Source organism: Oryctolagus cuniculus, chromosome 2 (genome assembly GCF_051225735.1).
Source record: "Oryctolagus cuniculus isolate XC-2025 breed Fujian yellow rabbit chromosome 2, ASM5122573v1, whole genome shotgun sequence".
NCBI lineage: Eukaryota > Metazoa > Chordata > Mammalia > Lagomorpha > Leporidae > Oryctolagus > Oryctolagus cuniculus.
The window spans coordinates 146,001,687-146,024,770 of NC_142868.1; the positions used below are offsets into that span (position 1 = coordinate 146,001,687).

At 42.2% G+C, this 23,084-nt stretch overlaps 1 protein-coding gene across 6 annotated transcripts in view; it reads right to left on the bottom strand.

Moving 5' to 3' along the window:
- Nucleotides 1–23,084, bottom strand: part of COMMD1 (copper metabolism domain containing 1) — a 161,193-nt gene that overhangs the window by 54,973 nt on the left and 83,136 nt on the right. The window contains exon 3 of one of the 6 annotated variants that reach the window (XR_016229343.1): nt 18,875–19,033. The exons of 4 other annotated variants lie outside the window; for them this stretch is intronic. Coding sequence is in view for 1 of the 2 variants with exons in the window: in XM_089326387.1 (XP_089182513.1) it covers nt 5,945–6,055 (111 nt within the window). In the remaining variant the exon portion in view is untranslated. Of the gene's footprint in view, nt 1–5,926; nt 6,056–18,874; nt 19,034–23,084 lie in introns of all 6 variants that reach the window. One more of the 6 variants, XM_089326387.1, reaches the window with a different exon arrangement.

The following is a 23,084-nucleotide window of genomic DNA, read 5'->3' on the forward strand; positions in this document are numbered from 1 at the left end:
TTTTGCAATAACGCCAGAAAGACAAATAAAACACTTATAAAATCAGAAAGCACTATGGAGGAAAAGCACTATGCAAGCAAACATGCTAAAGAGCTAGTTTTACATTTATAAATTCTGTGCCTAATTTCCAATTTAAAATTGTAGTTTAAAAAAACAGAGGTTAACACAAAAATCAGTAACGAGGTTTAACGCAACAAAGAGAAATAAACAAAAAACAAAAGAAAGAGATTAATCAGGAAGTAGTTCAGAAGGTTATTGAATGTAAGATAAAGACCTCTCATTCAAAATGTAACCTAATGTTACAAAGACTAGCTGAACAAAATGAAGGTTTGTTACAAAAACCACAAATTCAAGTCAATCTTCAAGTTAACTAATTTTGGTTACTCATAATGAAGGAAAATAATAACCAAATGGATTAAAATTTGCTGCCAAAGTTCGTAAAGGTGCTGGAACTTAATTAGTAGTATATTTAACATAAATAAGAGGAAAGCCAAAGGGCAAAACCAACACCTGGTGAGTATCAGTAGGGAGACCATAAAAGCAGCAAAGAACAAAACTTAATTAGATCAGGATCATGATTTTTCTTTAAGTAAAATGGTTGAATTCCACTCCCTGCTGAGAAACAAAAATATACTACAAATGACATAACAAATATTCCTCAGTGCCACAAAGAGCGGCACATTATTATCATGAACAATAACACTAACTATAAAGCAACTATTTGTAGGGGCATAAAGGTGTGAGAACTTTCCTCACTCATCCTAAGGGTAAAGGCTGACATTCTTAACAGGCAGATTAACAAGAAATTAGTAACACAAACTAATCGAAGTTTTACACAACAAAGTTTCACATGACATACATCCCCGGAGATGCAGGGGAAACTGTTTTTATGATCAGGTTAGTTGAAGAATGGATGGTCATGTAAAAATGTGATTGGACAAAAGGGTATAATCTAATGTAACAGACTGGGGAGAAGCCAAATAGGCCTGTTCATTCAGACTCTTCTAGGCCTCTGTAGCATTCCTTCCACAAGGCACAGTGCAGGACCTCTCTTCAAAGAGGGTCTTCAAAGGAAAAACAAAAAGGAAGTGACCTTTCTATGTTTTATGACTTGCTTTGGGAGCAAGGTCTTCAAGTTTCTATGACCCACCTTGGGTAAAAGGAATTACGGTTTCTACGATTTGCTTCAGGGAAAGAAAGCAGGCAAGAAACAGGAGGACTGGAGACAGTGTGCAAGACATTTGTTGTGAGGCCTTCCCAATTTTCTTCAAAGTACTTGGCAACCCCATTGCCATACTTTGAGGTATCATGTTCTGAGTTCTGACAGACAATTCATGTAATTTTTGTACTCCTTCTCATCTCTCAGGTTCTATCCACACAAAAAAGAACATATACTCTGTGCTAGTTACTATGGTGAAAACCTATATGTCCACAATCCCTTTTATAGATAAAACAAATGCTCTGACAAAGCCCCTAAATTGACATGAGCATCAAAAAACAAAAACGAAAGTCAACAAAAAAAAGCTCCTGACAATCTAATCAAAAATAAGAAGAAAAATAAAATACAAAAAGAAAAAAAAATTCAGAAACAAATGGCTTAATGCTCTCATGGCTATCAAAAAAACAAAAAACAAATTACCATCCATCTTGTACATTTATATAGGATCCTCAGAATACCTGTCATCATATTCATGATTAATGTCCTTCCTCCATCTACTCAAAGTAGTTATCAAAAATTTAGAGAAGACTGATTTGTTTAGGGGACTAACAATAAATTAGGCAAATCTTTATCAAGAATTTCTAGCCTCTCAAATTGTACGACCATTCATTTGCCCATTAATGCAATAAGCTTCCATTTGGTATAACCGTGATTCCAAAAGAATAAGAGCCGGCACCGCGGCTCACTAGGCTAATCCTCCGCCTTGCGGCGCCGGCACACCGGGTTCCAGTCCTGGTCGGGGCGCCAGATTCTGTCCCAGTTGCCCCTCTTCCAGGCCAGCTCTCTGCTGTGGCCTGGGAGTGCAGTGGAGGATGGCCCAAGTGCTTGGGCCCTGCACCCCATGGGAGACCAGGAGAAAGCACCTGGCCCCTGCCTTCGGATCAGCGCGGTGCGCTGGCCGCAGCGCCCTGGCCACAGCGGCCATTGGAGGGTGAACCAATGGCAAAGGAAGACCTTTCTCTCTCTCTCTCTCACTCTCACTGTCTACTCTGCCTGGCAAAAAAAAAAAAAAAAAAAAAGTATGTGTAATACTTATATATCTGTATGAAAAGCTTTTTCTAAATAAGTTTTATTATGTTTTTCAGACTGGTTGATTGATTTGAAAGGCATAGAGATCCTTTATCTGCTGATTCCCTCCCCAAATGGCCAAGCTGAAGCCATCCAGGTTTCCAATATGGGTGGCAGGAACTCAAGTACTCAAGCCATCATCTACTGCTTCCCAGGAGTATTAGTAGGAAACTGGAGCAAAAATAAGGTAGCTGGGATTCCAACAGGTACTCCAAAATGAGAAACAGGCATCCCATATGGCAGCACAATGCCCACCCCACTGCCAAATTTTTTTAATGATATAAAATTTTTAAAAGATTTTTATTTCTTTGAGAGGTAGAGTTACAGACACAGAGACAGAAAGACATAGAGAAAGGTCTTCCATTCACTGGTTTACTTCCCAAACGGCTGCAACAGCCAGAGCTGGGCTGATCTGAAGCCAGGAGCCAGGAGCTTCTTCCAGGTTTTTCATGTGGTGTAAGGGGGCCCCAAGCCCTTAGGCCACCTTCCACTGCTTTCCCAGGCCATAATCAGACAGCTGGATTGGAAGTGGAGCAGCCAGGACTCAAACCAGCGCCCATATGGGATGCCGGCACTGCAGGCAGAAGCTTAGCCTACTATGCAACAGTGCCAGCCCCAGTGGCATACTTTTTTTTTTTTTTTTTACAAAGGAATACGGAGAGCATTATTCCTACTTTCATGGCCCTTAAATTCTGATGAGATGATACTAAATAATTAACTACAAATGTAACAAGCATTACAAAAAGTAAAAAAGTCAAGAAAAAAAATCTCCATAATCAAAGGACATTTGAGGGTGATGAAGGATAAAAATGAACTTGTTATGTTTCCCAGGAAAAGCACTTAACGTTTCCTCCTTTGCTGTTCACATCAAGAATAAATAAATAGTACTTTCACCTTCTTACATTGTTTGCCATACTCATTTCAAGTATTTCAAACCTTAAAACACCTTGAATTTAATAGCTATGTATGTGCAGGCAAGAAAACTATGTAAGTATGGATCTCTGTTGCCAAGCACTTGGCTAGTAGATTTAATTAGATCTAACATACAAAAATAAAGTTCAAGTTAATTCACATTAGAAACTAGGATGGAGCAAATAGGGACACATTTTCTGCATGTGGGATACTATTAAATGAAAATAAAAAAAATTAAAACCTTCCTTCCTCCTTCATGAGATGAAAAAATTCCAAACAGACTGGGTTCTAAACACACACACACAAAACATGTGTGTACACATATACATGTATATATGTATGTATGCATATAAAAAACTAAAGGGAGGGTAGCTAACAAAGAAATATGAAATAAGGCAGTGAACTCAAGTCTGATATTTTATTTTAAAAGATTTGCTTATTTGAAAGAGTTACTGGGGCCGGCACTATGGCGTAGCATGCAGTGCTGGCATGCCATATAGGAGGAGCCAGTTCGAGTCCTGGCTGCTCCACTTCCAATCCAGCTCTCTGCTAATGGCCTGGGAAAGCAGTAGAAGATGGTCTAAGCCCTTGGGCCCCTGCACCTGCGTGGGAGACCTGGAAAGAAGCTCCTGGCTCCTGGCTTCAGATTAGTGTAGTTCCGGCCATTGCAGCCAATTGGGGAGTGAACCAGTGGATAGAAGACCTCTCTCTTTCTCTCTCTGTGTGGAAGGAAGAAAGGAAGGAAGGAAGGAAGGAAGGAAGGAAGGAAGGAAGGAAGGAAGGAAGGAAGGAAGGAAGGAAGGAAGGAAGGAAGGGAGGGGAGGGGAGGGGAGGGGAGGGGAGGGGAGGGGAGGGGAGGAGAGGAGAGGAGAGGAGAGGAGAGAAAAGAAAAGAAAAGAAAAGAAAAGAAAAGAAAAGAAAAGAAAAGAAAAGAAAAGAAAAGAAAAGAAAAGAAAAGAAAAGAAAAGAAAAGAAAAGAAAAGAAAAGAAAAGAAAAGAAAAGGAAGGGTGGGTGGGTTACAGACAGAGAGAAAGAGAGAAACAGAGAGAGGTCTTCCATCTGCTGGTTCACTCCCCAAATGGTCCCAACAGCCGGAGCTGGGTCTACCTGAATACAGGAGCCAGGAGCTTTTTCCAGGTCTCCCATGTGGGTGCAGGGGCCCAAGCACCTGTGCCATCCTCCACTGCTTTTCCAAGCTACTAGCAGGAAGCTTGATTGGAAGTGGAGCAGCCAGGATTCCTACTAGCAGCCATATGGCATGCTGGCATTGCAGGCAGGGCTTTACCTTCTGGTATTCTAATACCACCCAGCCATTAGTAAACAGAGGCATACTCAGTGAACAGTAACTGCTATCCTTGTTTAATCTCCAATGGGCCAAGAAACAAACTGTTCCCTTTGCCAGAAGCTATACAGAGTATCACCAGCTTAGCTGGTATTTCCAAAGGTTCTGACTCACAATCTCAAAACGATGACAGGGCTTGACATCTTTGAATAAAACAAGGTGTGGTTAGTGGATGAAAAGATTATACACTCAGTGTTCCTTAGTCCTAAGTAAGAGGATACTTGACAGTCTTCTGAATGCCTAATTTTCACAGAAAACAGCATTGTTTGGCCTTAAAGACAAAACGGTTATTTCAATTTCTTCGAAGTATCTTTGGAAAGGCTTTTTTTTTGCCTGATAAACAGTGACACCATTATCTCAGTGTCAGCATACAAAATGCATAAAAACAGCTCTGTAATTACTCAACCTCTTTTATTAATAAAATTGGCAAAAGAAAGCACAAATCAACTTTATAAATGTAATCTATCAAAGAAAACTATAAGTATTTTTCACTATAAACAAATTAGAGATCCAGAATTTTTAATCTAGAGACTAGAAAGAGATTCATTTAAAATAAACTAAAGCCATGAATAAACACAGCTTCAGGCTGAAGCACAGCCTATGTTAGATGATGGCTCCTGATGACTAAATGTAATACTGTTTCTCTACGTGAGTAATGGATATCTGGAGAAAAAACAAAGTTTCTTGTGTCATGGACCAAAAATATCTTCATAATATCTTGGAAGTAGGGAATACAGCAGAGTGAAGAGGAAATGGTGATCAGTAGTTGAGGAAAATTCTTGCCCTAAAGAAAAAACACAAGGGGCCAGCGCTATGGCCTAGTGGGTGGGGCTGCTGCCTGCAGCACCGGCATCCCAGATGGGTGCTGGTTGGAGTCTCAGCTGCTCCACTTTAGATCCAGCTCTCTGCTATGGGAAAGTAGTAAAAGATGGTCCAAGTGCTTGGGCCCCTGCACTCATGTGGGAGAAATGGAAGAAGCTCCTAGCTTCAGATCGGCCCAGCTCCAGACATTGGAGTCATTTGGAGAGTGAACTAGCGCATGGAAGATTCTCTCTCTCTCTCTCTCTCTCTCTGCCTCTCTGTAATTCTGCCTTTCAAATAAACTTAAAAAAAAAAAAAAAGAGAGATTTGAAGTGCTAAATATATGCACATTGTGTTAAACCAAAACTTTTAAGACCAAAAGACTCTGGGCCGGCGCCGCGGCTCACTAGGCTAATCCTCCTCCTTTCGGCGCCGGCACACCGGGTTCTAGTCCCGGTCAGGGCAACGGATTCTGTCCTGGTTGCCCCTCTTCCAGGCCAGCTCTCTGCTGTGGCCAGGGAGTGCAGTGGAGGATTGCCCAAGTCCTTGGGCCCTGCACCCCATGGGAGATCAGGATAAGTACCTGGCTCCTGCCATCGGATCAGCATGGTGCGCCGGCTCCAGCACGCCGGCTGCGGCAGCCATTGGAGGGTGAACCAACGGCAAAAGGAAGACCTTTCTCAATGTCTCTCTCTCTCACTGTCCACTCTGCCTGTCAAAAAAAGAAAAAAAAAAAAACACAAAAGACTCTGAAATAAAAGATTTAATGAATCACTACAAATGTTAACCATAAAGTACTGGTATTGGGACAAATTTCCACAGCCCCAAGCAGCAGAGTTAGGTAACAGTTGGAAACATAAGCCTAAGTATTTTATAATGAAAATCTGGGGAAGGCAAGCACAAGCTGTTTATACTGAACCTACAATGGCTACTGATAAGAGTTGCAGGATACCTGACAGGAAAGGCAGGCTTTGAGATAGGGAGGCAATCCACAAGAAGCAAGTGTGGACTCTGGATTGGTTGGGGTTGGAAGCAGGATGCAACGGCACCCAGGGGGCCTGGGATAAGATCTGAGTCAATGTTTTAACACACATCTAAGACATGAAATAAGGACAAGCACTGTGGCACAGCAGGCTAAGTTGCTGCCTACACCACCAGCATACTCTCTGAGTACCGATCAAGTCCCTTCTGCTCCACTTCCAATCCAGTTCCCTACTAGTGAGTCTGAGAAAGCAATGGATGATGACCCAAGTACCTGGGCACCTGCCACTCCTGGGAGACCAGGATGGAGTTCTAGCCTCCTGGCTTCGGCCTGGCCTGTCACAGCCATTGGGGGAGTGAAGCAGTGGATAGAGGATCTCTCTTTCTCTCTCTGTAACTCTCAAATAGATAAAATAAACTCAAATAAATAAAATAAACCTTTAAAAGAATGTAAAACAGTCATTTATTCTTTTCTGCTGGTAGCTTTTTAATAATTAAACTCCCTCTATCTTTCCTCATTTCCATCCCCTAGCCTATTACAATTAAATGTAGGATATCTCAGAATTTTTTTCTTATCAACTGTAAAAGACATCCATTTTACCAACTAATCATAGCAAATAAAGTCTCAATTTATCTTTTTTAAACTCAACATGAAAAGATTCCATATTAATTTACCACTGTTAACTGAATAAGAAAAAGCCCTATCATCTATACTAAGCAACCATCCTATCTTGATAATTACAGATGATATACATGCTCTGGCTCTCTCTCAACATTAGAGAGAGAGAAGTGAGACCTCCTCATCCACCAGATGTCAATGTCAGTAACAACTTAATTGCCTGAGTTTTTCAGTTGAGTTTTCAATTTTAACCTAATAAATAACTTTTTTTTTTTTTTTTTTTTGACAGCCAGAGTGGACAGTGAGAGAGAGAGAAACAGAGAGAAAGGTCTTCCTTTTGCCGTTGGTTTACCATCCAATGGCCGCTGCGGCCGGTGCACTGCGGCCGGCGCATCGCGCTGATCCGAAGCCAGGAGCCAGGTGCTTATCCTGGTCTCCCATGCGGGTACAGGGCCCAAGCACTTGGGCAATCCTCCACTACCTTCCCAGGCCATAGCAGAGGGCTGGCCTGGAAGAGGGGCAACTGGGACAGAATCCGGCGCCCCAACCAGGACTAGAACCTGGTGTGCTGGCACTGCAGGCGGAGGATTAGCCTAGTGAGCCGGGGTGCCGGCTAATAACATATTAAAATAAGAGTGGAGGGCATGCTGTGAAGACTCCTAGAGAAAGCATTAAACGAGAGGTGCCATATTTTACTTGAAAAACACATCGGTATACAAAATGACAATTCGTTTAGGCATACAGTGAATGCCTACTCCACTGTGCCCCAGACCCCGTGCTGCAGAGGTCTGTAGGTAGTAGCTATGGCCACCAAGCAGTCCAACAGAAATTTCTGTCTAAACCAAAGACTGAAATCATATCCCAAGCTTCCTGCAAGTGTCAACGGAGGAGTCAAGGGCATTAAATATGTGGAACAACATCTGACACCGAAGAAGTACTCAGTAACGGTTTGGATGTTTTGAAAAAAAAAAAAAAAAAAGATGACGAGCATGAAGCACGTCATTTGGGCCTCGTGCTAACAGCCTCACGTATCACTTGGTTTTCTTGTGTAGTATATGTCTAAACTAAAGCTTTTAACAGTCTAGCATTCAAAAACACAGGATGCACTTTTTACAAGACTGTTTCTGCTTACAAAGAGCAAAGGTGCTCCTGGTATGTATTACATTCACTGAGAAAACTTGATTGGTGATCCATGAAACACATGCATGTAGACTAGCTATCATAATGCAACGGCTATGTATTTTATACTCCAACAACTTCCTGGTCAAGTGGACATGACCTGATTATAAAATGATAAGTTCAGTCCTGGTCATCTGAAAATATTCAGAAAATACTGGAGAATTTGTTAGCTATTACTGACAAGTTACACCAAAAGGTTGTAATGTAGAGAAGAGTTGGAAAATGTGAGAATTTTACATATGGTAGCTTGATGGAGTGAGCAAAAGTAGCCAGTCCAAAGAAGGAGGACAGTGGAGCAAGTGTACAGAGAGAAACTGCAAGTGACCTTCTAAAAGGGAAGGAATGGAGGAGACAGAAAAACAGAGGACCAAAGAGTCTGAGTCCAGAAGCAATCCTGGGGCTACCCAGGCTTAGACCCAGTCCACATGCTCCTCTTATTATCCTCTATTCTTTGACGTAATTTGAGTGTGACAATTAATAGAAACCAAATCAAAACACAGTCTCCTACCTGAAATTTCCACACCAACAGGCTGAATTTCTAAATTCAGTCTCTTCTGATACACTATCTACCTTTGGTTTTCATCACAAATGCAGAGAACAAAGCAGGCAGTCACACTCCTTTATGGGTTTCACCTCCCATAATGTGTTGTGTAATACATCCACCAGCTGAAGCCTAGGATGCAAACTTATTTGTAGTAATGTGACAGTAAAGCAATTCAAACAATACTTCAATTCTTACTGCTAAGGCATTTCTGTTGTAAAACTCCAAATAAAACCTGGACTTGCTTTCCTGAAGTGCAGCAAGCCAATCACTGACACCAGGGTAGTGAAGAAAGCAGACTCCTACTTTGTAATGAGCAGAGCAAGGAGTCAGGCAGCTGCTGCTCAATTCCCAGACTCCCTAAGAGACTGAGGGTGGCGAATCTTGTTAACACTGGGGTTGAGCAGTATGTGAACGGCTCGTACACAGGTCTTTGGTTGGTCCACTGTAGTCCTGGCCTTCCTCTGATATGTCAGTGATAGCAGATCTGTGTGTTCTTCTGAAAATGCTGTGATGGCAAAGCGAGCTTTGGTCTGTCTGGCATCTACAGGTACTTTCATCAGGGCCTGCGGTTCCTGTCAAGTGTCTCAAAATGGAGTCTAGTGCTAGGATGTTCACAACAGAGGTGGTCACTGAATTCTGAGTCTTGTGATCTGGTGTCTCGTGGGGCTGGCCTGACCCATATACCACTCCCTTAATTTAGTGAGTTCATCTTTAATAAGGAGTTTTCTCATAATCATCAGAGTTGTGACAGAGGAAATTAAACCTAAGAGAGAGATGCTAAGGGCCAGAAAAAGGTATTGAGGAAAAGGACTTGGTTTCCTTTTTTTTTTTTTTTTTTGGAAAAGCGGAGAGAAAGAGAGACAGAAACAGAGAAAACTCAGCTGCTGATTCACTCCCCAAATGTCAAAGCCAGGAGCCAGGAACTCAATCTAGGTTCCTCACATGGGTAGAAGGAACCAATTACTTGATCCCTCACTGCTGCCTCCCAGGGTGCATATTAGCAGAAGATGGAGTCAGGAGCTGGAGCCAGTGTCAATCCACACATTCTAAGGTAGGATGTGGACAACTTAAGTGCCTGTCTTCCCTCCTTTTTAAGAAATAGCTTTGGGGCGTCATGGTGTAGTAGGTAAGGCCACAGCCTGCAGTGCTGGCATCCCATATGGGAGCAGGTTCAAGATCCGGCTACTCCACTTCCAGTCCAGCTCTCTGATATGGCCTAGGAAAGTAGTGGAAGATGGCCCAAGTGATTGGGCCCCTGCAGTCACCTGAGAGACCCCGAAGAAGTTCCTGGCTCCTGGCTTGGGCCTGGCCCAGCCCCAGCCTTTGCAGCTATTTGGGAAGTGAACCAGTGGGCAGGTGATCTGTGTGTGTGTGCATGTGCGTATGTGTGTGTGTCTCCCTCTCCATGCCTGTCTTTTAAATGCATAAAACAAAATTCTTTAAAAAAAAAAGTACTTATGCATTTATGCCCTGTCTTTTTTTTTTTTTTAAGATTTGTTTATTTATTTGAAAGAGTTACACAGAGAAAGAAGGAAAGACAGAGAAACAGAGAGAGAGAGAGAGAGGTCTTCCATCCACTGCTTCACTCCCCAATTAGCCCCAACAGCCGGAGCTGTGCCGACCCAAAGCCAAGAGCCAAGAGCTTCTTCTGGGTCTCCCCAACTGCAGGGGCCCAAGGACTTGGGCCATCTTCTACTGCTTTCCCAGGCCATTGCAGAGAGCTGGATGGGAAGTGGAGCAGCCAGGACTCAAACCGGTGCCCATATGAGATGTCAGCACTGCAGGTGGCGGCTTTACCCACCACATCACAGCACTGGCCCTGATGCCCTGACTTACAGAAAGTAACCCAATAGAAAGCAGGGGCCAGCGCTGAGGCATAGCAGGTAAAGCCACTGCCTGCAGTGCCAGCATCCCATATGAGATTAACATTAATAACTAAAAACCAAACACAATAATTATAACAATATGTGAAAACAGTAAAACTTATTTAAAGTTTATGCATGTCTACTTCTGGAATTTTCCATTTAATACTTTCAGACCTCAGTTGATCAAAGGAAACTGAAACAGCAGAAAGTGAAACCTTGGATGGAGGGCTAAGGTGGCTACTGTAATACTGCTTTTGAATTATAAAAGATACAAAATTTGTTTAGATAAAGTATTAAAAATAAATTTTGGCAAGTAATTTTTGCTAAATGATTACAAAATATTAAAGTATATTAAGACAGGAAATTAAGCTCTTCCTCCTTCGTTCACCCCGCAAAAGTTCAGAAAACTTGCCACCTCTTTTCTCTCAGAAAACCACTTACTTTCCTTTTACACTGGAAAAAATAAGGCTGTACTATAGACCTACACAGAACCTTAAAGACAGAGTGATCATGCTGAAAACCGTTCCTGTGAGAAACTACCACACAAAACCACAATCACTGGAGTCATCTTGGCAGCAGCACTCCCCAGGTTGGTGGTTAGTTCCTGAATATTCTTAAAAAAAAGAGAGACAGAGAAAGATTTATTTTACTTATTTGGAAGGCAGAGAGAGAGAGAAAGGTTTTCCATCCACTGCTTCATTCTCCAAATGGCTGCAACAGCTGGGATGAACCAGGCCAAAGCCAGGAGCCAGGAGCTTCTTCTAAGTTTCCCACACAGGTACAGGGGCCCAACCACTTGGGCCATCTTCTGTTGCTTTCCCAGGCACATTAGCATGGAGCTGGATGGGAGATGGAGCATAAACAGGTGCCCATATAGGATGTTGTAGCTACAGGTGGTGGCTTAACCTGCTATGTCACAGTGCCGGCCCTGTAGCTCCTGAACATTCTAAAGGGTCATTGAGCCTCTATTCTAGAGTGAAGAGGATTATATACTGTTTAATGCCTAAAACAGGGTGACATGGACTACCAAATTAGGAACTTGTTTGCTGTTACTCCCTATTTTTAGATTAAGGCTTAGGAACTCAAAGACACTGTTGCCCTTTTCTGTCATAAGCTTGTGCTAATGATTTAAAAGTCTCTAAAATATACACTCAAAGCCCAAATTCAACATAGTTTTAAAGGAGGTGTTCCGTGTTGCCTTTAACCTCACATGAAATGTATGACAAAAAATTCAAGTGCAAATAGAAATTCTGTGTAGAATATGATACTAAAAATAACAGTCATTCTTAGTGGAATAATTATCCATGCTCTTCTAAAGATTTGCAATAATAGTTAACTCTTTAAATTATATAGCAATGGTAAACACTAGAACTATGGCCTTATTAAATCTTATAGCTCTTGATTTTTATGGTAGACAGAAAAGAGTCATGTTAAGAAAGAAAGTTGCAGTACAGAAGGTTAAGCCACCACTTGCAGTGCCTGCATCCCTTATCAGAGTGCTGGTTCAAGTCCCAGATACTCCACTTTGGATTCAGCTTCCTGCTAATGAGCCTGGGAGGCAGAAGAAGATGGTCCAAGTAGTTGATTCCTTGCCTCCCACATGGGATTTCTTGATGGAGTTCCCAGCTCCTGGCTTTGACCTGACTGTTGTGGGCATTTGGAATGAATCAGTGGATGAGAGATCTCTGTCTATTTCAAATGTAATTAAACAGAGATTTTTGAAAAGTTTTTTTTAATCATAGGTTTCTGTTTCAAGATAATCTTTGGAAATAATGAATTTTTAAAAACCATTATCATATGTTAAATATGACAGGCATCATGATACATTTATATATATCTTCTATATACATTTATATATATAACATACATCATCTTTCATCTTTAGCACAGTCCTTCAAAGGCTAATTATGTAGTAACTTGGCCAATAATTCATTACATCTTTTGTGTATTTTATTTTGGCATTTTCTCTATATAATCGCAAGTATATTTAAAAATTTTGGATTATCATTGTGAATGAACTAAAATGTCATTCATGGTTTTATGTTATGTGTATTTTACCAAAACAGTTTACAGTATAATACATATGCAAATCTGTATCTTATTTATCCTTCACAAATATTATTTAATGGGACCAGTGCTGTGGCATAATAAGCTAAGCCTCCACCTGTGGGCACCAGTTCAAGTCCCAGCTGTTCCTCTTCTGATTCAACTCTCTGCTGTGGCCTGGGAAAGCAGTAGAAGATGGCCCAGTGCTTGGGCCCCTGAACCCATGTGGGAGACTCGGAAGAAGCTCCTGGCTCCGGAACAGCCCAACTCCAGCCATTGTGGCCATTTGGAGAGTGAGCCAGCTGATGAACGACCTTTCTCTCTGTCTGTCTGTCTGTCTCTCTAAACTACCTCTCAAATGAATAATGTGGGGGGGGAGGGGGAGAGAAAGGCACTGCCATCTGCTGGTTCACTTCTCAAACAGCTACAAAGGTGGCGGATTGGGTAGAGGCTAAAGTTGGGAACTCAGAACAGCAGCCTGAATTTAGGTAGCCCATGGGAGCAGCAGGAACTCAGTTACTTGAATCATCATTGCTGGCTTTCTATCAGCAGGAAACCTGAGTCTGGAGTCAAATCTGGGTATATAACCCAGGAACTCCAATATGGGACACAGGCATCTTAACTGCTAGGCTAAATGCCTTTCCCTCAAAGAGATTTTCAGTAGCTTCTGTCTAATTACATAAGCTCAAATAAGATTTACAGGACACTCATAGGCTTTTATTATTTATTGGAGAGGCTGAGAGGGGGAAAGGGGACATGGACACAGAGAAAGAGAAAGAGAGAGAGAGGGCCGGCGCGGAGGCTCACTAGGTTAATCCTCCGCCTGCGACATCGGCACTCCGGGTTCTAGTCCCAGTAGGGGTGCTGGTTCTGTCCCGGTTGCTCCTCTTCCAGGCCAGCTCTCTGCTGTGGCCAGGGAGTGCAGTGGAGGATGGACCAAGTGCTTGGGCCCTGCACCCCATGGGAGACCAGGAGAAGCACCTGGCTGCTGGATTCGGATCAGCGCGGTGCACTGGCCACAGCGCACTGGCTGCAGCAGCCATTGGGGGGTGAACCAATGGAAAAGGAAGACCTTTCTCTCTGTCTCTCTCTCATTGTCCACTCTGCCTGTCAAAAGAAAAAAAAAGAGAGAGAGAGAGAGAGAGAGGGAGGAGAGGGGGAGGAGAAGGAGGAGGAGGAGAGAGAGGGGGGAGGGAACAGAGTTCTCCCTATCTGCTGGTTTACTTCCCAAACACCCACAACAGGCAGGGCTGGGCAAGAGCTGGAGCCAGGCAGGAGCTGGGAACACAATACAGCAGGGTGGCATGAACCCAATTACTTGATTCATCATTGCTGCCTCCCAAGGTCTACACTGGCAGAAAACTGGAATCAGAGGCCAGAGCTGAGAAACAAACCAGACACTCAGATATGGGTGCCTTAACTGTTTGGCTAAACACCTGGTACCAGAGACTCACTGTTTGAAAAAAATTACATTGGTAGAAATACCATTTGGACTGAAATGAACAGAAAAATACAAAATTAAAAGAGGTCCCTGGACTCCCAAACTTGTGTAGGCATGAACCAGGTAAAGCAAACTACACAGCTGGGAACATAGCCTACTTTTTATAGAAAAGGAAGTGTGACTCAGAATGCAAAACCAAAAGCTCTAATAGCAGAATAAAAAGCCATATAGAATTATTACCAGGCCTTGAGTTCTAATTAAGGAACTACTAACCACTACCCAGAAGAATTTCATAACTGATATGAAGTAAAGACACCTTTATGCCAACACTTTGCCTCTTTTTGAATAAGGATGCCGAAAGTGGTTATCTCATGCCTACCCACCCACTGTATTTTAAATGGGGGGGGGGGGCAGATTCTTCATTTTCACAAGTCTTCAGATAAAAGGTAAGGCAGTTAAAGCAATTAAGAAACTACATCTAAGGAGCCTCATCTACAGCTGGACCTGATTCAGATGACAACATCCTGGAATGAAAGGTGATTCTGTAAGGGAAAGGCTCTTAGAGATGCTGAGTGTAATTTGTATGTGAAATAAATGTAAATAATTTTTGCCTACAGAGCATACTGTGGTGGCTGAAAATATGTTCACAAATTCTCTGACATTTCCTTCCAAAGGGACAGCCTAACTCCCCTTCTCCTAAGTGAAAGCTGGATTTGGTGATTTGTTTCTACAATCAAAAAGCAACTTCCACAGAACAGAGTAGGAAGAGGGGAAACAATAACTTTACAGTGGAGGAATCAAGTAAATAGTACCTTAATCAAATGATACAAGTTAACGTCAACGGTGAACTTGTGTGGACTGCATCTATCCCCTAACATGGTGGGACAGAAAGGGCACTTCATCACTGTTGTATTATTTCCCCAAGCCTATGACTAGATCTGAATGCACTCCCCCAAATCCATGTGCTGGAAACCTGAACTTTAGTGTAACAGCATTGGAAAGTGGAGCCTTTTGGGAGGGTTTAGGTCATGAGGGCTCTACCCTCATGAATGGATTAATGCTGTTTATAAAAAGGGCTTCTGGGGGCAGGTGCTGTGGCGTAGCAGGTAAAGCTGCCACTTGCAGTGCCAGTATTCCATATAGGCTCTGGTTCGAGTCCCAGCTGCTCCACTTCCGATCCAACTCTCTGATATGGCCTGGGAAAGCAGTAGAAGATGGCCCAAATCCTTGGGCCCCTGCACCCATGTGGGAGACCTGGAAGAAGCTCCTAGCTCCTGGCTTAGGATTGGTGAAGCTCTGGCCATTGCAGCCAAATGGGGAGTGAAGCAGTGGATGGAAGACATCTCTCTCTCTCTCTCTCTCTCTCTCTCTCTCTCTCTTTCTCTCTCTCTCTCTTCCTCTCTTTCTCTCTGTGTGTAACTCTGACTTTGAAATAAATAAATAAATCTTTAACCAAAAAAAAAAGGGGGGGGGGCTTCCGGGAATGGGCTTACTCTCTTCTGCCCTTCTACCGTGTAAGGACAGTCCCTTTTTACTTGTCTACTTTCTGCCATGTGAAGATACAGTATTCCCACCCTCTGGGTGACACAGCATTCAAGGAGGCAAAGACTGGAGCTTTACTAGACACCAAACCTACTGGTATCTTGATCTTGGACTTAAAATTTCTAGAACTGTGAGAAAATAAATTTCTGTTGTTTATAGATTACCTAGTCTCAGTTATGATGTTACAGCAGCACAAAACAGATTAAGCCACACAAAAGCTAGGCTAATCACAACAAAAACAGTAAACAGTTATTACAGGATATCTGGCTAGTACTCTTTAACTGTCAAGATCATTTCACAATGCTGTAAACCAAAACATCAAGTTGAACATCTCCTATATATATGTAATTTTTATTTGTTGAATAAAGCTAAAAAAACAAACCACTGTCAATTGCATAACAAAACATGGAAAGACTGAGATCAGAGAACATAAGGGAAACATGACAAATAAATACAAATAACATCATTTAGTTAATGCAATTAATTTAGTTTACTTAGCAACTTAATAGTTCTTCAGATTGGATCCTAAAATAGAGAATATATATGGAAAAAACCAAGAAGTATAAATAAAATCTGGAATTTAGTTAGTAAAAATAGTACCAATGTTCATTTCTTTTTAAAAAGTTATGTATGCATGTATGTATTTTAAAGGCACATTGGAAGAGGGAGAGAGAAAGAGAAAATGTGATCATCCAACTGTTGGTTCACTTCCCAAATGGCTTCGACAGCCTGGGCTAGACCAGGCCAAAACCAGGAGCCAGAAACCCCATCCAGGTCTCCCATGTGGGTGGCAGGGGCCTGAGCACTTGGATTGTCATCCACTGACTTCCCAAGTACATTAAGAAGTTGGCTTGGAAGCAGAGAAACCAGGACTTGAACCAGCACCTTGAGATGGGATGCTGTTGACACAAGTAGCAACTTAACTGGCTGTGCCCCAATGCTGCCCCTCTCTCTTTCATTTTTAGGATTTATTTATTTACAATGTTAGTTTTTTTATTTTGACAGATGTTTCTTGGTAATTTTAAGATGGGAAAATTGGATAAGAAACTCATTGTACTATCCTTGCAACTTCTATGTAAATCTAAAATGTTTAAAAATTCCAAGGGCCTCATCTATTCCACATGGTATCAGTTGCAATCTGAGATACTTAACTTATCCTTGGTCAAAAGGCAGAGCAAATACTAAATATGTAAATTACACTGATTCCTGTAAACAGTGACTTTTCCACTAGTAGCCATGTGAAATAAGAATTCACCCCTTGTCTATACACATATGTTGGAAAGACAGAGCAAGCACCTGAAAAGATGAGCCTGGGCCTGCTAGCCATTATCTGATCTCCATATAAAGTCAACTCATTTAAAGAATGAACAGTTGGCCAGCGCCGCAGCTCACTTGGCTAATCCACTGCCCGCGGCGCCAGCACCCTGGGTTCTTGTCCCAGTTGCTCCTCTTCCAGTCCAGCTCTCTGCTGTGGCCCAGGAGTGCAGTGGAGGATGGCCCAGGTCCTTGGGCCCTGCACCCACATGGGAGACCAGGAGGAAGCACCTGGCTCCTGGCTTCAGATCAGCGCAGCACAACAGCCGTAGCAGCCACTTGGGGGTTGAACCAATAGAAAAGGAAGACCTTTTTCTCTGTCTCTCTCTCTCTCTCTCTGTCTAACTTTGCCCTCAAAAAAAAAAAAAAAAAAAAAAAGAAAAAGAAAAAGAATGAACAGTGCCAGACACACAAACAGGTATCTGAAGCCAGGAACTACATTTGGGCTTCCTCAATGTGTAACCCACTGATTTCTTTTTTTGCTTAATTAAGTGAGTCTGACACTAATGTAAGTGTTTTTGTCATTTGCTTTTTAAATCTAAGGTGTATTAAATGTTAAAGGAAGTTTCAAAATATCATAGGAACTCAAGTTATCAGATTCAACTGACATACTGGACAGGAATTCATAGCAAAGGTATTCAGTAATACAGGTATCAAAGAAGGGAGAGAATCTTAGCAAGCAGAACTGGGGATGGACAAAGAATATCCTAAGTAGGGGGCCAGCATTCTGACATAGTGGGTAAAGCCACTGATTGAGATGCCAGCAACCCATATGGGCTCTGGTTCGTGGCCCAGCTGCTCCACTTCCAACCCAGCTCCCTGCTAATGGCCTAGGAAAGTAGCAGAAGATGGCCCAAGTGCTTGGGTCCCTGCTACCCCTGTGGTAGACCTGGAAGGAGCTCCTTGCTTCAGCCTAGCCCCAGTGCTGGCTGCTGTGGTCATCCAGGGAGTGAACCAACCAATAGAAGAACTCTTTCACTCTTTCTGCCTCTCCCTCTAACTCTGATTTTTCAAATAAATAAATAACTATTGAAAAAAAAATCCTAAGTAGCAATAAGAAAGAATATGTAGGGAAAATACAATCTAACATCGTTAAATAGTACAATATAAACTGATAATGGATCTCAAAAGCCCTAAATGTTACTGTTACAAGACTAGACTGATTCCTCTAGGCTAAGGGGGAAGAACATCTTGTCCCCAAAAGGCCCACAAAGTCATCTGCTCTTGCCCTGCCAAGGCAATGACAGGCATGACTCAAAACTCATTAAATCTGGAGCTGACACTGTGATATAGAGTAAAGCTGCTGCCTGCAACGCCAGCATCCCACATAGGTGCCGGTTTGTCTTCCAGCTGCTCTACTCCCTGCTCATAGCCTGGGAAAAGCAGCAAAGATGGCCCAAGTGCTTGGGCCCCTGCCACTCATGTGGGAGACCTGGAAGAAGCTCTTGGCTCTGGCCTTTCCCAGCCCTAGCCATTGCGACTATCTGGGGAATGAACCACTAGATGGAAGATCTCTCTAATTCTGACTTTCAAATAAATAAGTAGTTTTTAAAAAATCTCAATAAATCTATAGCAGATACTTTTCAAGCTGATAATTCTGAATGGCTTTGCGAATGATGTTATAAATATCCAAATGGTTCTTGACTAATAATAAAAAAAAAAGTTCCCACCTCTGCTCTAGACTAAGGAAGGGTATGGGCAGTATTATAGAAAAGACAGATAAAACACATTTTTGTGATCAATATTGTATGTCACCACTTAACTATGCAGTCATTAATTTTATCATCATAATGCAGTTCAGGCTTTTTCTTATATATACAAGACTACCACTAGTAAACGACATTAGAATTCAGATGTACTTCTTCTATTACTGATTTCTAATCTACTAAGATTAATAACCCAGGCAACAAAAAGCAAATTTAGGAGTGGGTATTTAGCCTAGTAATTAAGATACCAGTTAAGACACTGGCATCCCATATGAGAGTACCTGAGTTCCATACCTGGCTCTAGGTCCAGATCCCAACTTTCTATTAATGCAGATCTTGAAGGCAGAAGTGACAGCTCAAGTATCACTGGGTTCCTACAGTCCATGTGGAAGAACTGGCTACAGTCTCTGGATACTGACTTCAATCCAACCCAATTCCAGACGTTGCTGGTATCTGAAGAGTGAACAAATGGATGGGATCTCTCTCTCTCTCTCTCTCTCTCTCTCTCTCTCTCTCACACACACACACACACACACACACACAAAAATCTTAAGCAAGTTTAGGAGTGAGAGTTTGATAAAACAGTTAAGCTACACTTGAGATGCCTTCATCCCATGCGTTCAAGTCCTGGCTCCATTCTCCATTCCAGCTTCCTGCTAATGCATGCCCTGGGAGGCAGCAGGTGATAGCTCAAGCACTTGGGACCCTGCCACCCATGTGGACTGAGGTCCAGCTACAGTTGTTGCAGACATTTGGAGAGTGAGCTAGCAGATGAGAGATCTCTCTAAATAAAAAAATTTAAAAATAAATAAATGAAAGACATGAAAAAACTTTTTTTCAAACCACAGTTAGTTTATCTGGCAGTTAATCTGAGCTGGTTCCTAGTAACTCTGCCTTTCAAATCAATCTTCCATCAACTGGTTCAAGCTCCAGATGGTTGCAATGGCCAGAGCTGGGCAAGTCTGAAGCCAAGAACCAGGAGCCAGGAGCTTCATCTGGGTCTCCCAGTGGGTACAGGAGCTCAAGCATTTGGGCCATTTTCCATTGCCTTCCCAGGTGCATCAGCAGAGAGCTGGATTGGAAGTAGAGCAGCTGGAATTGGAACTGACACCCATGTGGGATGCCAGCACTACAGGTGGTAGCTTACCCACTAGGCCACAGTGCAGGAGAATATTTTTCCTGAAAGAGAGAGAGAGAAAGAAGGAGGGACAGAGAGAGGGGGGGCGGGATGTGCACGTGAGAGAACACCCATCACTGGATCATTCCCCAGATACCCACAACAGTCAGGCCTAGGCCAGACTGAAGCCAGGGGCCTGGAACTCCATCCAGATCTCCCATGGGGGTGGCAGGGACCCAATCCCAGGGTTCACATTAGCAGGAAGCTGGCTTTGGGAAAAGAGCTGGGATTTAGACACAGGCACTCTGATATGAGATGTGCGCACCCCAAGTGCAGCTTTACTGCTACCCTAAAAGACTGCCTCTGAGTTCTTTTAATCAACTACACAGAGAACTATCTACTAAGTTCAGAAATATGGGGGTGGGCATTACAATGCAGCAAGTTAAGCCACCACCTGGGACACCACATCCCATATTGGAGTGCCTGGTTTGAATCCCAGCTGCTCTGTGCTTTCAACCCAGCTTCCTGCTAATGCTCCCAGCTCCTGACTTCAGGTGAGGTCTAGCCTTGCTGATAGAGGAATTTGTACAGTAAACTAGTGGATGTAAGATCAATCTCAATTTATCTCTCTCCTCTCTCCCTCCCTCCCTCTCTGAAACTCTGCCTTTCAAAGAAATAAATTTTTTTTTAAAGTTCAGAAACATGGGGCCAGCGCTGTGGCACAGTGGGTTAAAGCCCCAGCTGGCAGTGCTGGCATCCCATATGGGCACTAGTTCAAGTCCTGGCTGTTCCACTTCTGATCCAGCTTCCTGCTAATGTGCTTGGGAAAGCAATGGAGGATGACCCAAGTCCTTAGGCCCCTCACCCACGTGGAAGACCCAGAAGAAGCTCCTGGATCCTGGCTTTGGATAGGCTCAGCTCTGGCCATTGCGACCATTTGGGGAGTGAACCAGCAGACAGAAAACCAACCAACCAACCTTCCTCCCTCCCTCCCTCCCTCTAATTCTTTCAAATAAATAAAATAAATCTTTAAAAAAAAGAAAAGTTCAGAAACAGGAAAAAGCCTAAAACTTGTCAGCTTTTAAGTTTAAAAGTTCTGCATGTATCATTTTTTTAAATTCATGCAAAAGTTTTTAAGTTTATTTTTTATTTATTTGAAAGGCAGAGTTTCAGAGAGAGAAATCTTGCTTAAGTTTTTTTTTTCTTTGTTCAAACTTTATTTATTTACTTGAAAGGTAGAGTTACAGAGAAAGAGAGACAGACAGAGATAGTCCATCCACTGGTTCAGTCTGCCAACTGGTAGCAAAGCCAGGAGCAAGGAGCTTCTTCAGGTCTCCCATGTGGAGACAGGTGCCCAAGGATTTTGGCCATTCTCAGCTGCTTTCCCATGCACATTAGCAAGGAACTGGCTGGGAAGTAGAGTAGCCAGGTCTTGAGCTGGCACCCATGTGGGATGCCTGCACCATTGGCAGAAGCTTAACCTGCTGTGCCTTAATGCTGGTACTCATACAAATGTTTTAAGAATGATCTGACACCATGCAGAAAACTAACTCAAAACAGATCAAAGACTTAAACCTAAGAGCTAAAACTAAAAATTCCTGGGTGAAAACATAGAGGAAAAGTTTTATGATGCTGTATTTGGCAATTATTTCTTGGATATGAGAGCAAATGGGAAGGCAGTAAAAGGAAACACAGATAAAATGAATGACATCAAAATTTAAAAATTTTGCACATCAAAGAATATTACCTAGAGTGTTAAAAGGCAAGTCACAGGATGAAAAAAAAAATCTGCATGTCTGATACAAATTATAATCCGATAAAAGATTGAGATCCAGAGTAAACAAAGAACTTTTACAACTCCAAAACAATTCTAACAGAAAACAAACTGATTTCCAAATGGGGGACCTGGCATTGTAGTAAGGTCAAGCAAGTTAGTTACCACCTGTAACACCAGCATCCTATATGAGCATCAGTTTGCTTCCCAGTTGTTCTGCTTCTGATCCAGCTTCCTGCTAATGCCCCTGAGAAGGCAGAGAAAGATGGCCTAAGTGCTTGGGATTCTGCCACCCCATAGGGGACTTGCATGGAATTCTAGGCTCCTGGCATTGGCCTGGTCTAGGCCTCACCATTACGGCCATTTCAGGGGAGTAAACCAGCAGATGAATGACCTTTCTCTTTCTCTCCTTTCTTTGCCACTCTGCCTTTCAAATAAATATATAAATCTTAAAATCAATAAGTAAATAAAAATGGGGAAGACATTGAATACACATTTCTCTAAAGAAGATACATAAATAGTCAATAAGCACATTAAAAGCTGTTCAATATCCCTAATTACTAAGGAAGTTAACTCAGAACTACAATTAGAAACCACTTTACATCCATTAGGATGGCAGCTACCAAAAATAAAAATACAAAAATAAGTATTAGTGAGTATCTGCAGGAATTGGAACCCCCATGCACTGTTGCAGAGAACATAAAATGGTGTTAACTTGTTACAGCTACTGTGGAAAGCAGTTTGGCAACTCTTCAAAAAGTTCAAAAGCATTACCATATGATCTATCAAGTCTACTCCTAGGCATACACCCCAAAGAATTAAAAGCCTTCAAATAGATATCTGTGAACATTCATGTTCACAGCAGCATTATTCACAACAGTTAAAAGGTGGAAACACCCAAATGTGCACCAACAGATGAAGAGCTAAACAAAATGTCTGAGGACACAATGGAATGCTATTCAGCCATTAAATGAATGAAATTCTGACACATGCTATAATAAGAATAAACTGTAAAGACACTCTGCTAAGTAAAATAAGCCAGACAAAAAGAACAAGTATTGTATGGCTCTATTTATATTTATATGATGTACCTAGAATATGCATGTGCATAGAGACAGAAAGTAAAATACAGACTACCAAAAGCTCAAGAGAAGTAAAATAAAGTTATTAATGAAAAGGTACTGGATTACTTTGGGATAACAAAAAGTTGTGGAAATGGACAGGCAGTGATGGTTATACAACATTGTGAATATACATACTACTATTGGATTGTACATTTTTAAATGGCTAACACAGTATAATTTATGTTATGTATATTTTGCCACAGTTTTTAAAAATGTGCTAAAAATAGACATGGATCAGAGACCTTCTACATTTATCTTAGCAGTGGAGCAGCAGCACACATGGAATAATGCCCATACTCAACCACCCAGTACACAAAAACTAGACGAATACAAGCAGTTTCAACATTCCTGGGCAGGATACACTGTAACCCTGACTTTGGGACAAAAGAACTTCATTCAAAAACTGACTCCAAGTCTTCTTCAGGCTTAGCTTCCTGGCTTCCTCTCAAGCGCATCTGTCCACAAGAACAGCAACAGACTGGCTGACTG